The sequence below is a fragment of the Cebus imitator genome, unplaced genomic scaffold (genome assembly GCF_001604975.1).
Source record: "Cebus imitator isolate Cc_AM_T3 unplaced genomic scaffold, Cebus_imitator-1.0 Scaffold267, whole genome shotgun sequence".
Lineage (NCBI taxonomy): Eukaryota > Metazoa > Chordata > Mammalia > Primates > Cebidae > Cebus > Cebus imitator.
This window is the reverse complement of record NW_016107582.1, coordinates 2,655,917-2,669,304: the sequence shown is the minus strand read 5'-3', so window position 1 is coordinate 2,669,304 and position 13,388 is coordinate 2,655,917. Positions and strand designations below refer to the sequence as shown.

Genomic DNA, 13,388 nt, shown 5'->3' with positions numbered 1-13,388 from the left:
GACTTTCTTAATAGACTAATAACAAGGTCTGAAATTGAGGCAGCAATTAATAGCCTACCAACCAAAAAAAGTCCAGGACTAGATGAGTTGACAGCTGAATTCTACCAGAGGTACAAAGAGGAGATGGTACCATTTCTTCTGAACCGATTCCAAACAATACAAAGAGAGGGAATCCTCCCTAACTCATTTTATGAGACCAACATCATCCTGATACCCAAACCTGGCAGAGACACACTAAAAAAGAAAATTTCAGGCCCATATCCATGATGAACACTGATGTGAAATTCCTCAATAAAATACTGGCAAACCAAATCCAACAGCGCATCAAAAAGCTTATCCATCATGATCAAGTCAGCTTCATTTCTGTGATGCAAGGCTGGTTCAACATACACAAATCAATAAATATAATCCATAACTTAAATAGAACCAAAGACAAAAACCACATGATTATCTCAATAGGTGCAGAGAAGGCCTTTGACAAAATTCAGCAGCGCTTTATGTTAAAATTTCTCAATAAACTAGGTATCAATGGAATGTATCTCAAAATAATAAGAGCTATTTATGAAAAACCCACAGCCAATATCATATTGAATGGGCAAAAACTAGAAGTATTCCCTTTGAAAGATAAGGATGCCCTCTCTTCCCACTACTATTCAACATAGTATTGAAAGTTCTGGCCAGGGCAATCAGGCAAGAAAAAGAAATAAAGGTATTCAATTAGGAAAAGAGAAAGTCAAATTATCTTTATTTGCAGATGACATGATTGTGTATTTAGAAGACCCAATCATCTCAGCCCAAAATCTCCTTAAGCTGATAAGCAACTTCAGCAAAGTCTCAGGATACAAAATCAATGCATAAAAATCACAAGCATTTCTATACACCAATAAGAGACAAACAGTCAAATCATGAGTGAACTCCCATTCACAATTGCTACAAAGAGAATAAAATAACTAGGACTACAACTTACAAGGGATGTGAAGGACCTCTTCAAGGAGAACTACAAATCACTGCTCAAGGAAATAAGAGAGAACACAATAGACAGAAGAAAATTCCATGCTCATGGATACGAAGAATCAATATTGTGAAAAAGGCCATACTGCCCAAAATATTTTATAGATTCAGTGCTATCCCCATCAAGCTACCACTGACTTTCTTCATAGAATTGGAAAAAAACCACCTTAAATTTCATATGGAATCAAAAAAGAGCCCGAGTAGCCAAGACAATCCTAAGCAAAACAAACAAACAAAAAACAAAAAAAACCCCACAAAGCTGGAGACATCATACTGCCTGACTTCAAACTATACTATAAGGCTACAGTAGTCAAAACAGCATTGTACTGGTACCAAAACAGAGATATAGACCAATGAAACAGAACAGAGGCCTCAGAATTAATGCCACACATCTACAACCATCTGATCTTTTAAAAACCTGACAAAAACAAGCAACGGGGAAAGGATTACCTATTTAATAAATGGGAAAAACTGGCTAGCCATATGCAGAAAGCTGAAACTGAATCCCTGCCTTACACCTTATACAAAAATTAACTCAAGATGGATGAAAGATTTAAACATAAGACCTGACACCATAAAAACCCTAGAAGAAATCCTAGAAGAAAACCTAGGCAATACCATTCAGGCCATAGCCATGGGCAAGGACTTCATAACTAAAACACCAAAAGCAATGACAATAAAAGCCAAAATAGACAAGCAGGATCTAATTAAACCAAAGAGCTTCTGCACAGCAAAAGAAAGTATTATTAGAGTGAACAGGCAACCTACAGAATGGGAAAAAATTTTTGCAATTTACCCATCTGACAAAGGGCTAATATCCACAATCTACAAATAACTTAAACAAATTTACAAGAAAAAAACAAATAATGCCATCAAAAAGTGGGCAAAGAATATGAACAGACACTTCTTAAAAGAAAATATTTATGCAGCCAACAGACATACGAAAAAATGCTCATCATCACTGGTCATTAGAGAAATGCAAATCAAAACCACATTGAGATACCATCTCACGCCAGTTAGAATGGCAGTCGCCAAAAATTCAGGAGACAACAGATGCTGGAGAGGATGTGGAGAAATAGGAATGCTTTTATACTGTTGGTTGGAGTGTAAATTAGTTCAGCCATTGTGGAAGACAACGTGGCAATTCCTCAAGGATCAACAACTAGAAATACCATTTGACCCAGCAATACCATTACTGGGTATATGCTATGCCCAAGGGATTATAAATCATTCTATCATAAAGACACATGCACACGTATGTTTACTGCAACACTGTTCACAATAGCAAAGACTTGGAACCAACCCAAATGCCCATCAATGATAGACTGGATAAAGAAAATGTGACACATAGACTCCATGAATATTATGCAGCCATGAAAACGATGTGTTCGTGTCCATTGTAGGGACTTGGATGAATCTGGAAACCATCATTCTCAGCAAGCCAACACAAGAACAGAAAACCAAAATACTGCATGTTCTCACTCATAAGTGGGTGTTGAACAATGAGAACACATGGACACAGGGAGAGGAACATCACACACTGGGGCCTGTCGGGGGTGGGGGGCTAGGGGAGGGATAGCATTAGGAGAAATACCTAATGTAGATGACAGGGTGATGGATGCAGCAAACCACCATAGCACGTGTACACCCATGTAACAAACCTGCATGTTCTGCACATGTACCCCAGAACTTAAAGTATAATAAATAAAATAAAAATAAATAAAAAAATCACTTTGGAAGCTAATTAAAAATGCTAAATCCTGCAGGCTGCTTCCCAGTGATCCTGCTTTATCACACCTGGTACATGGCCTAGGGATCTGCATTTTCATCCCTGGGAGATGCTGATGTATAAGTCCTCCAACCTCACCTGGAGAAACAGTAGCTTAGAGAATATTCATATTCATTCAATAAATGTAGAGCTTGCTGCATGTGGGACCCTGAGGTGGCACTGGGCAATACACACAAGGATGAATAAGACCCTACCTGATTCCCACCCAGCTGAGAGCTGGAGCTTCCAAGGAGAATGCAGGGTCTGTGCTGCACAGTAGAACATCAATAAGAACCGTAGCCCAGAAGAGCAATGGAGAAAAGCCATACCTGGGCTTCTGCACCTTCGATGTTGTGGGAGAGATTTCCATTTTGTACAGGTTCTGAAGCATCACTGGATGGTGTCATTTCAACTTCTGTGCTGGTGCTGTTCGGAAGCTCGATTTTTTCTGTGATATAATTTAAACACACACACACACACACACACACACACACACACACGTACACAGAGAAAGGGAGAGAGAGAGATAGCAAATGGAATCAATGGGGGCAAAGTGCAATATTGAAAAGAGCTTCCTAAAATGTTGGGCCAAAGCAGAGGATAGTGGTGTCCCAGGGGTGATAAGGCCCAGGGCTGGTATTGAGCCAAGTGGGAAAGGAATTTCACCGTTCTTCCCCACATCTTTCAGGATACCACCCTGAATCCTTAATAGCGCCTTGGCTTGCTGCTCTGGCATGGCACCTTACCCTGAGTGCCCTATCAGCTCCTATGCTATGACCTTCTCGAGTCTAGGCAATTTTACCAGCTAGCTATTCAGGGACATGAACGTAGACATTTTAAAACCAAAACCACACCCAATCTACATACTATTGTTTACACCCGGGACTGAACTCTTCAGATATTTTCTTACAATAATACCTTTTCTTTCATACTGTACTCTGGAAATAATATTGGCTAGGGCTTCAGGGTCCTAGACTTTACTCTGCTACGATCAGGCTGTCACCTTAGGCTAGTCCCCTTCTTCCTCTGGGACTTGGGAACCTTATCTGTGAAATGAGGGGGTTTGACAGGTTGACCTCCAAGGGACATTATGTTCGGCTGTAATTCAGGCAGGCTCTGTGAGTGGAAACTCTTTCAGTGCCTAGGTGGCCACGGGCAGGGCAGGCTGGTGAATGCTACTTAGCACACTCCACACGGGCGCATCCTATTGCAGGCAAGGCAAGGGGGAGCCGGACAAGTAATAGAGGCCAAAGCCTGTGTCATTCCTCAATCAGAGAGAACATTTGGCTAGAGTGAAGTCAGAGGTCAGCAAGTGCAGATCTGACACTTGAGAAGTGACTCTAGGGTAATGGTTAAGCACTGGGACTCTGTCACACTGGGAACCAGACAGGCCTGGCTTCATATTCTGGATCGACAGCTTGTGCTGTGTGACCCTTAGCAAGTGATTCAACCTCTCTGAGATTCGGTTTCTTCATCTGTAAAATTGGGGTGATGGTAACAATACTGCTACTACTATTCCTGTTGCTACTACTACCACTAATAACAACAATAAGACAAATATGACCAAAAGAGTACTTCTGTAAAGATTAAATAAGAAAATGCATAGAAAGCATTTAGCACAGTACTTTGTGCAGAGCAATTAAGAAGCATAAACGATCTGGATCCTGATTATAGTGCCTGCCCTTCACTAGAAGAATTCTTTTTATCATAACAAACAGGAGTACCTCCAGGTGATCAGTGTTTTGGCACCACTCGGGTCTGCTGAGGCTTCACTGGGAGGGAAATTTAAAGGTTCCTATTGAAAGCACACACTCTGGCTGTTTTAGGTCAAATCATGGATTTTGGGAGGAAATGAGGGTGTAGTATGCTGTCAGGGTTGCTGGGGGTATCAGAATGCTCATCAGTATCATATCTGAGCAGTATTAGCTGCTCATCAAACATGAGAATAAGCTTTTTTTTCCCCAGCAGCTTCAGGAGGACTAGACATTTCTATCACTAGTGCTTAGGAAAATAATTTGAGAGTTACATAAAAATTGTTGAGTTTGAAGCAGCCAAATTTTGGAAATCACAGGGAAATATTTACATTTATTTATGTATTTAGTTGTGAAATATAGACACACGAATAGATTTAAATATGAAAAACCATAGAAACTCAAATTTACTTTATCTTTCCAAGTTTTTAGTAGTGACAGCGATATGTATGTGATGCGGTGCGTGTGGCTATGGCAGTTTTTCTTAGTACGCTTGATTCAGTTATTTAAATAAAAAAATACTAAGAACCTTGGGTAAACATTAAAACTGTGTTTGGAGAAATCTACTGGCTGATGTGATACAACCTTAGGATCAGCCTGCAATGGTAATTTGACCCTACTAACACAGAATACTGCGTAAAAGAGGAGTGAAGATGTCCAAGAACGGAGATGAACAGTTGAGCAGAGACTACCTGCCAGGCATAATACTGAACCTGTGTGTGCACATCTTAGCTTATAAAGTGCTTTTACACAGCAGGCTGGGGGCTCATAATCAAAGAAAGTATGAACATAAATCTTGGACTTACTTTGAAAAGCATTAGACACACAATATTTTCTACTTACAAAGTCATTCAGAGACCCAGTAACATTAGAAAGATCCTTGGAATTAAGTGTCCTACCTCCTTAAAAAAAGATTAAATCCAAGTCTAAGCTTGGTCAGTCATCAGGAGGAGGACTAGGACTGAGCCTAGGAATCTTTCATTCTAAGCTACCTCATTCTACAAAAGACGAGTCAACAAGGGAAGTAGAAAAAATAACTTGTGTAGTTGAATCTAAACATCACAAACGAAACTCAACCTATGCGGTAGACTTTCATGGCATGGCTTTACATTTTTATAGTACAAAAGTAAAATATACTTATTCTAAAAAACTTTATAGAAGCATAAAGCAGCAGAAAAAATATATATAACTCATAATCCCAGCTTTAGGAAGTAACTATTGTTAACATTTTAGCTGACTCCTTTCCAGTTTTTCTTTTCATATCTAACTGCGTCTTAACTGTTTCTCGGCCAAAAATTTTCCCTGAGGTAGAAGTTAGGATGACAGGAGAGGCAGAAACTCTTCTATGGAGTGTCAGTATTTTGAGTGCAATGCTGTTGAATTTTGTCTGCAGATAATTTTAGTTACTTGGGCAATAGCTTCGTTTATAGCATAGATCCAGATCAGGTTAAATTTAGTTTGAATTTAGAATTAGAGAGCTATATTATAGTTACAGACAGGAGAGAAGGAACATCATGTTCCAAGTTAAAATAAGATGTCTGAATGTCACAATCTGGTCACACAGGAGCTCTGCAAAAGTCAGTGAAAAGAGACCTGGGGACCGTTATTGCTGAATTCTTAAGAAACAGGAGGCAGTATCATCTCAAAAGGACTCTGTCACTCAGTTCAGGAGTGACCAACTGTGTGCCAATAAGCAATGTCACAGGTAAAAAAATCTGGTTAGCAGGCAAGAATTACAAACGGGGGACTCTCACCTTTGGTTAAACATTAGATGACACTGTGTGTGTGCACGTGCGTGTGCGTGTGTGTGTATACTCTTTATGTGGAATCCCTGAAATACAGTGATTTTCTATTCTTGAATGGAGCTGACTAGTTAAGAGTTGGTTTTACTTCAGGTTCCTCAGAGAATAATTTCACTCTTCTTGGATTTCTAGAGTTACTGGTGACATGCAATGCCCATGCATACCCTGTTCCCACAGGAGAAGAGGGACTCATTTCCTGTTGTCCGGGAAAGGGCTGTGCTGCAAAGGTCTGTGTCTGCACCAAGTCAGGGGTTCCCACACTGGTTCTGACTCTCTGCTCCCCTCGCTTCCCCCAGGAAATGTATGGGATTGATGTTTCCCTGCACTTACCTACGTGGTTGGCAGCCCCATTCTGCCGCTCATTCTCATCCACATGACATTTCTTCTTGGCAATCTTGTGGAGAATTGAAGCCTTTTCTCTGAACCTCCCTGAAGCAGGAAGGAGACACAATGAGAAAGAAGATAAAGAGTCTCAGGGCCAAGCAGTTATGTGGCTGCCTCAGTCACGCTGTACTAACAGCACGATCACTCCATTCTGTCCAACTCTAATGCACCAGGACCTTCCTGAAGGGTACTTTCTTGCCTTTGTACATTTTTCAGCCCATTTTCTATGAGAATCTCTTCCCTCCCCTCCAAGTTGCTCATAAAATTAACAAAAGCACCAAGCATCACTAAAACTCCCCTACTGCTGAGCTCCAAAACAGGTCTAGAGAGCGCTGCTCTGGAGGCATGGCCATTTCTCTGGACTTAAACCCTCATCCCAGACCAGATTTTGACAATGGGCTGGGAAGGAAAGCCAAGCCCAGGGGTCCTCTGATTTGACTTCAGTTTTCAAACATTTACATGTTTAGTATCCCTAATTCAAAAAGCCAAAATCTGAAATCCAAAACACTTCTGGTCCCCAGCATTTCAGATAAGGGATACTCAACCTCTCTTATAATTAACATTGCTGTTTCTAAATGGGTCAGGAGCATGCATCAGGGCCTTCCAGATTAGCTGAGTCAGCTGCAATTAAGGCATCAAGGAAGCAACTGATTCCATTTGTGGATTTAGGGCAAGGAAGGATCAACTGAGTGCAGCAAGTACTGTTGGTGATGAGACCCTTTGGGAACGGTGCCAGACATGCATCTTTATAGCAGCACAATTCACAAGTGAGAAATGGTGGAACTAACCGAAATCCCCATCAATCAATGAGTGGATAAGGAAACCATGGTATATATATATACATATATATATATGATGGAATACTATGTAGCCATAAAAAGGAATGAATTAACAGAATTTGCAGTGACCAGGATGAGATTGGAGACTATTATTCTAAGTGATGTAACTCAGGAATGGAAAATCAAACATTGTATGTTCTCACCGATATGTGGGAGCTAAGCTATGAGGATGTAAAGGTATAAGAATGATACAATAGCCTTTGGGACTTGGGGGGAAGAGTGGGAGGGGGATGAGGGATAAAAGACTACAAATATTGTACAGTGTACGTATGGGTGATGGGTGCACCAAAATCTCATAAGTCACCAGTAAGGAACTTACTCATGTAACCAAATACCACCTGTACCCCAATAACTTATGGAAAAATAAAAAAGAAAGGTACTAGAAAAAAATGCCATTCTCAAAATAATCATTTTAAACAGCTGTGCTACAAGTGCATTGTTTAATTTCTTCTTCATTATTGACATAATTAATGGGCAAATGCATGCAATAAGCAACAAAAAAAGCAGGCAAAAGTGCAGAGATTAGGGAAACAGCATTTTTCTTTTTTAATCCTTGAATTTCTTCTTTGGGAACATTTAAGATATAAAAAAAAATTCTCATTTTAAACTGATTATTGCCTAGATTCAGATATGAGTGTCTCAAAACACCACAACCCCTACAGTTTTCCCACTAGGTATTTTTCTGTTGACTGTGTTCCCTAGCAGAATATTAACAGGGGCTCTCACTCTACTTTTCTGTTTACAACCAAATCAAATAAAAATGTTTCTTCCGGAGAGCTTCTTTTCCTAGGATAAAGCATGGCAGATAGTCACCCACTGCCTGCCTCCATGGTTTGGAATCATGGCATGTGGTCATAGTGATGACTTGTGTGACTGGCTGGGACTGACAGCGCCTGTAAACTAGAGTCAGATCAATGGACTCCAGCGGTGAAAATGACACAAGCTGTGACCTTTTCTGCTCATGGCTCCATTAGTCACAAGCCTGGACACTGTCACAACAAAGGCAATCTCTAGGACATATGTACCTTAGTCTAGGCAATGAATGTGCACCACTGAGTACACTCTCAGAAGAGGTAGGAAGGAAAACATTTCATGGAGAAAAAGAGGTCGGTGTGTGGCTTGGGCTGCCTAAGGAATGAGAAAGAAGGATAAGGTGATGGGCATGACTCCATCCGTGAGGAATGTTGAAGGTCAGCATTAGCTTCACTATCCTGGAAGGTAGCTTGAATTTGGTTGTTTCTATTTAATCTCCAAGGGAAACTCTGGGAAGAATAAGGGAAAGGAAAGGAAGCCTGGAGATTAGGAAAAGGAGGTGGTAAAGAAGAACAAGAAAGAATAGAAAAAAGAGAGAAAGAGGAATGCAAGGAAGAAGGAGGCAGGCAGGGGGCTATGATTGCCTGGAGGTTGTCCAGGCTGTGTGAACGCAAGACACTTTCCTGGCCACCAAACCAAGTCTTACTAGGAGACTAGATAAACAGACAACGTGAGTGAGCTTCAGTACTTTGCAGCTCTCAGCCTAAAGAGGGGTTACTTCTTGCAGAAGATAACTCCAAAGAGTCCCAAATCATGTGCTTTTCCACCCAGAAGAGGAAAAAAGGAGGCTCTGAAACTTTATTGGAGATGAGGCTTCTACTAGTAAAACCATTCCATCATGGTCTGAGGGGCATTTTTGGAGCTTTGAATATCCTGCCACTCTAAGAAAGACAGATGATCAATATTTGCTATTTTAAAATTATACATAAAATAATAATAAAGCAGGAAAGCATTCAGAAGCAGAAACAAATAGGTCAGTGGAAATTAAACCTGAAATAACCCAACTTAAATAATGTCCCAAAGTCATGAATCATGCCAGAAAAAATATTGGATAGAAACCAGTTAATCACATATTGCTTGTGGTTATAAGGCTCTTTTCAGAGTTAAGGTGTGTGCCAGAGAGAAATGATAATAAAAGGGACCCAAAAGCATGGAAGGGGAGCCATGCCCTTTGCCAGGAAGCATCTTTCAGAACAGTGTTGGCCACTGGCACTCATGGGCTGGTCTTCCCCAAATCTCCAGGAATAATCTAGGAGAACAGGGTAGGAGATAACCCTAGAATTGGAATTTTATAGGTTCTCAGATATTTTGCAGGCCAGTGAGACTGCATGTTACTCTTTTCCCACTGCAGCAGCACCTCAGGTTTTCTGCACGATTGAACAGTAGGAGGGATTAGCCTTATTTGTATCCTCTTGGGACCTAGCCTTAGGGGCAGCAAGGCAAAGCAGCAAGACTGGTGGGGAACTGTCTTCTCCACAGACCTCTCCAACTTCTTCAATTCATCCTCTCCCCTAGATGATTCTTTGTCCCAACTAATATGACCTGGGGAAGAATTTCCTGTCTTCCACTTCTATAATAATTGCAACCCTTTCTGAGTAGCAATTCCTAGGCCCTTGCTGTTTATCAGAGGCCATTGAAACATGCAATGGGCATTAAAAACGGAAGAAAAAGGGAAAGGAAAGGAAAAGACAGTCCATTGGACCGTCCAAGAACTGTATGAGGTGGATGCTCTTCTTATCTCCATCTTTTCTCTCTTTTTGCCCCATCATCACGTCATTCCATGACGTAAGTGCTGACAACGGCTGCTCCATAGCCTAGAAGGATTTTCCCTTAAAGACTAGTTTCTAGAAAGGGAGCAGTTGAGGGCCCACCTTCAGAATGTGGCACACATGTGTAATCCTTCAGGGGGGTGGGGCAGAGTGAGACAAAGCCAGATTCGCTGATTCCAGCCCATTGGATACCCCTGGGATCGTCACAGGGCACCTTTTGAGAAATGCTGTGAGGATGAAGCTAACAGATACATGTGAGCATGAAGGACCGGAGGCAGAAGCCAGCAGAGAACCTGTGAGTTTTGAAGTGATCCTCTCTGCCTTGGGGTAGGAAGACATGGCACCTTCAGGACCTGCTCATCCCCAAGTCACAAGCTACGAAGAACAGCAACAGGGTGTGTGTGTTGGGACAGCACAGTTTGATGGTTAACAGGAGGCTAAGTGGATGTGATTGAGAGGCAGGTAGATCTGAGTTCAACCCCTAGCTCTCTCAGTGTCTCTGTTGAGTGATGGGTGAGTTTCTAAATACTTCTGGGCTTTAGTTTTCTCATCTGTTAAGCAGGGATTCCAGTGGTATTGGTAGAGTTACTGGTGACATACTACATCCATGCATGCCCTGTACTCATTTTCTGTCATCCAGGGAAGAGCTTAGCTGCAGGGGTTTTCTGTGAGAAAATGTGGGTAAAGGGCTTATCACAATGTGTGGCACTGAAAGAACTCTAAATAAGAGGAAAAATGAGAATCAAACAGAATCTCAAGGATAAGGGTGACGTGGCCCAGTTGCTCTAGGAGAATTGTTGCCATCTTCTCTTCTCTAAATCCACACAGGCTGAGCTAAATAATCAGCCACATTCAGACCCGGGAGTTGAAGCATACAGGGCCTTATTGGACTCGTATTCAGGTTTCAGTGAATCCCCCAAAACTGATTAGAAAAAGAATCATTTTAGATCTTTCTGCAATTAAGAAGGTCAAGGTGATGGAGCTGGCTTTTTGGGCTTTAAACATGGATATCTCTGCAATCTTAAAATGGGAAGATGATGATCAGTTTTCCCCCATCACCTGCAGGACCAAAATTCAGACCAAGGAACTACTGCTGCTACAAAATGCATTTGCTTAAAAGAACCTCATGATGCACTAGGTTCTTAACCCCTCTCCACTTCAGGTTCACAATGAGTAAGATGGAGACAAGAAGAGCATCCAGCTCATACAGTTCTTGGAAGGTCCAATGGTTTAATTACCCATTGCATGTTTCAGTGGCCTCTGATAAACAGCAAGGGCTTAGGAACTGCTACTCAGAAAGGGTTGCTATTATTATGGAAGTGGAACACAGGAAATTCTTCCCCTAAATTACTGAAAACAAGATTGGTATTTAAAATAGAACTGATGCCTAGCAGCCTCAGGTGCAGACCCCGGCGGTAAAGGGATTGCTCAGATATTTTAGGCACAGATTCCAAGATATTTTAGGCACATATTCTACCCTAAAGGGTGGCATAGAAGAACGAATCTAAGAAATGATTGTGTAACTGTGCTGGCAAAAAAGAATTATGATATTTTTGAGTACTTTTCAAGGTGAGCGAAGGAGTTATTTTTAACGTCTTTCGAGGCAACTTTAAAAAATATACTCTCTTGTGGTCTAAACCCTTAAAGTGTTGTATTTTTATGTAGCTACAGATATTTGTATAGTTAAAAATCTCAGAAGTAGCAAACTGCTCAAATCGTGAGGCACCTACGTCAAAACCTAGTACACAATTTTAATATAGTTTAGCTTGGTCTGAAATTTGCAAAAGAGTACCAGCTGAGCATCCTCAGAGGAGTGTGTGTTGAGGGGGTGGTAGGGAAGTGCGGAAGTAAAAGATCCACGCATGGGAGCCGAATGTGAATTTTGAAAAACAACCAGCAATCAAAATCCTTGACCAGATCATTCTGACACAAAACAGAAGCTTCATGCTGCATAAAAAAACCACCTTTGGAGGGTCTTTTCACTCAAAGAAAATAAATGTAGTTTCTCTTCTGCTGTTTATTAAAACAGCCCCTTGGAAATTCCTTCCCATGTTTCCCACCAAGCCTATAATAGGCAAGGTTACAAATGGAATCCTTTGGGATGATGATCAGATTAGCTTCCATTCTAAGCATCTGCAACACAGAAACAACGGTGGGACAAAAGAGAGGGAAAGATGCAAAGAGAGTGGCCACACATACCTCAGTGAACAGACCAAGCCTTGGGAGAAGAAAGGAAAAAATAACACAGGAGGAAAAACTAGGAAACAGCCTTTTAAAATCTATTTTTGTGTTTTTAGTTCTGCCTTTCTTGTCTCTTTAAGTTTATGGCTTGGCAGGTAGCTTAAAAAGCAAAAGTGAGCCTGAACTTTCCTCCCCTTTATTCCTTGACCTTTTTTTTTTTTTTTTTCTGGAAGCAGAGACTTAAGTTAGGCAGATTGGCCATCATCACTCTTAGAAGGCTTGCAAAAGAACTGATGCAGCACCGTGAAGTTATCCTGGTTCCCCTTTTTCCCTTCACACCCCACATACCATCCACCAGCAAATCTGGTGTCTCTATTTTTAAAAGTTTTCAGAATCTGACCACTTCTTCCTTCCACCCTTTTTCCACTCCCTACTCCACACGCCCACTGAACCAGCACCAAGTCACGCAGGAATAATTCTGCTGGTCTGAGTCTCCCGCTTCTACCCTTCCCTCTCTGGCCCCTGGCCAGTCTCATTCCAGCATCTTTAGTGATCAATAAAACAGAGCATCACACTTCTCTGCAAAATCCTGCACTGGGTCCCCAGGTCAAAGTGAAAGCCAAAGTCTTACTGATTCTGTCCAACGAAGCTCATCCTGACTGCCCTGACCTTGTGCCCTACCCCTCTCCTCTCTCGCTGCTTCAGCCATGCTGGTCTCTCGGCTCTTTCTTGAAAACACTGTGCACCATCTCACCTCTATGCCATAGCATTGTCTGCTCCCTCTATCTGGAGTATTCTTCCCCCAAAGGGCCACCGAGCTTGTTCGAGCGTCACCTGAGCAGCGTATTTAAATCTATAGCTTCTCTCTCCAGCATTTCTTATCCCAGGTTTATTTGCTCTAAAGTAGTTATCACCATCTAATATGCTCTATCATTATGACTATAGATTGTTTGGTGCTTTTCACTGGCAGAGATAAGCTTCAAAAGGGCAAGGCTTTTCATTGGTTTTGTTCACTGCTGTATTTCCAGCATCAGATTGGGCTCAACAAATCCTTGTGTTCATGGTTTCTA

At 41.4% G+C, this 13,388-nt stretch overlaps 1 protein-coding gene across 3 annotated transcripts in view; it reads right to left on the bottom strand.

Annotated features, from left to right (window-relative positions):
- SLC24A2 (solute carrier family 24 member 2) overlaps nucleotides 1–13,388 on the bottom strand; it is a 277,206-nt gene that overhangs the window by 67,994 nt on the left and 195,824 nt on the right. For all 3 annotated transcript variants that reach the window (XM_017500645.2, XM_017500646.2, XM_037728523.1), the window contains 2 exons: nucleotides 6,663–6,761; nucleotides 3,109–3,227 (listed from right to left, as the gene is read on the bottom strand). In XM_017500645.2, coding sequence (XP_017356134.1) covers nucleotides 3,109–3,227; nucleotides 6,663–6,761 — 218 coding nt within the window. The remainder of the gene's footprint in view (nucleotides 1–3,108; nucleotides 3,228–6,662; nucleotides 6,762–13,388) is intronic.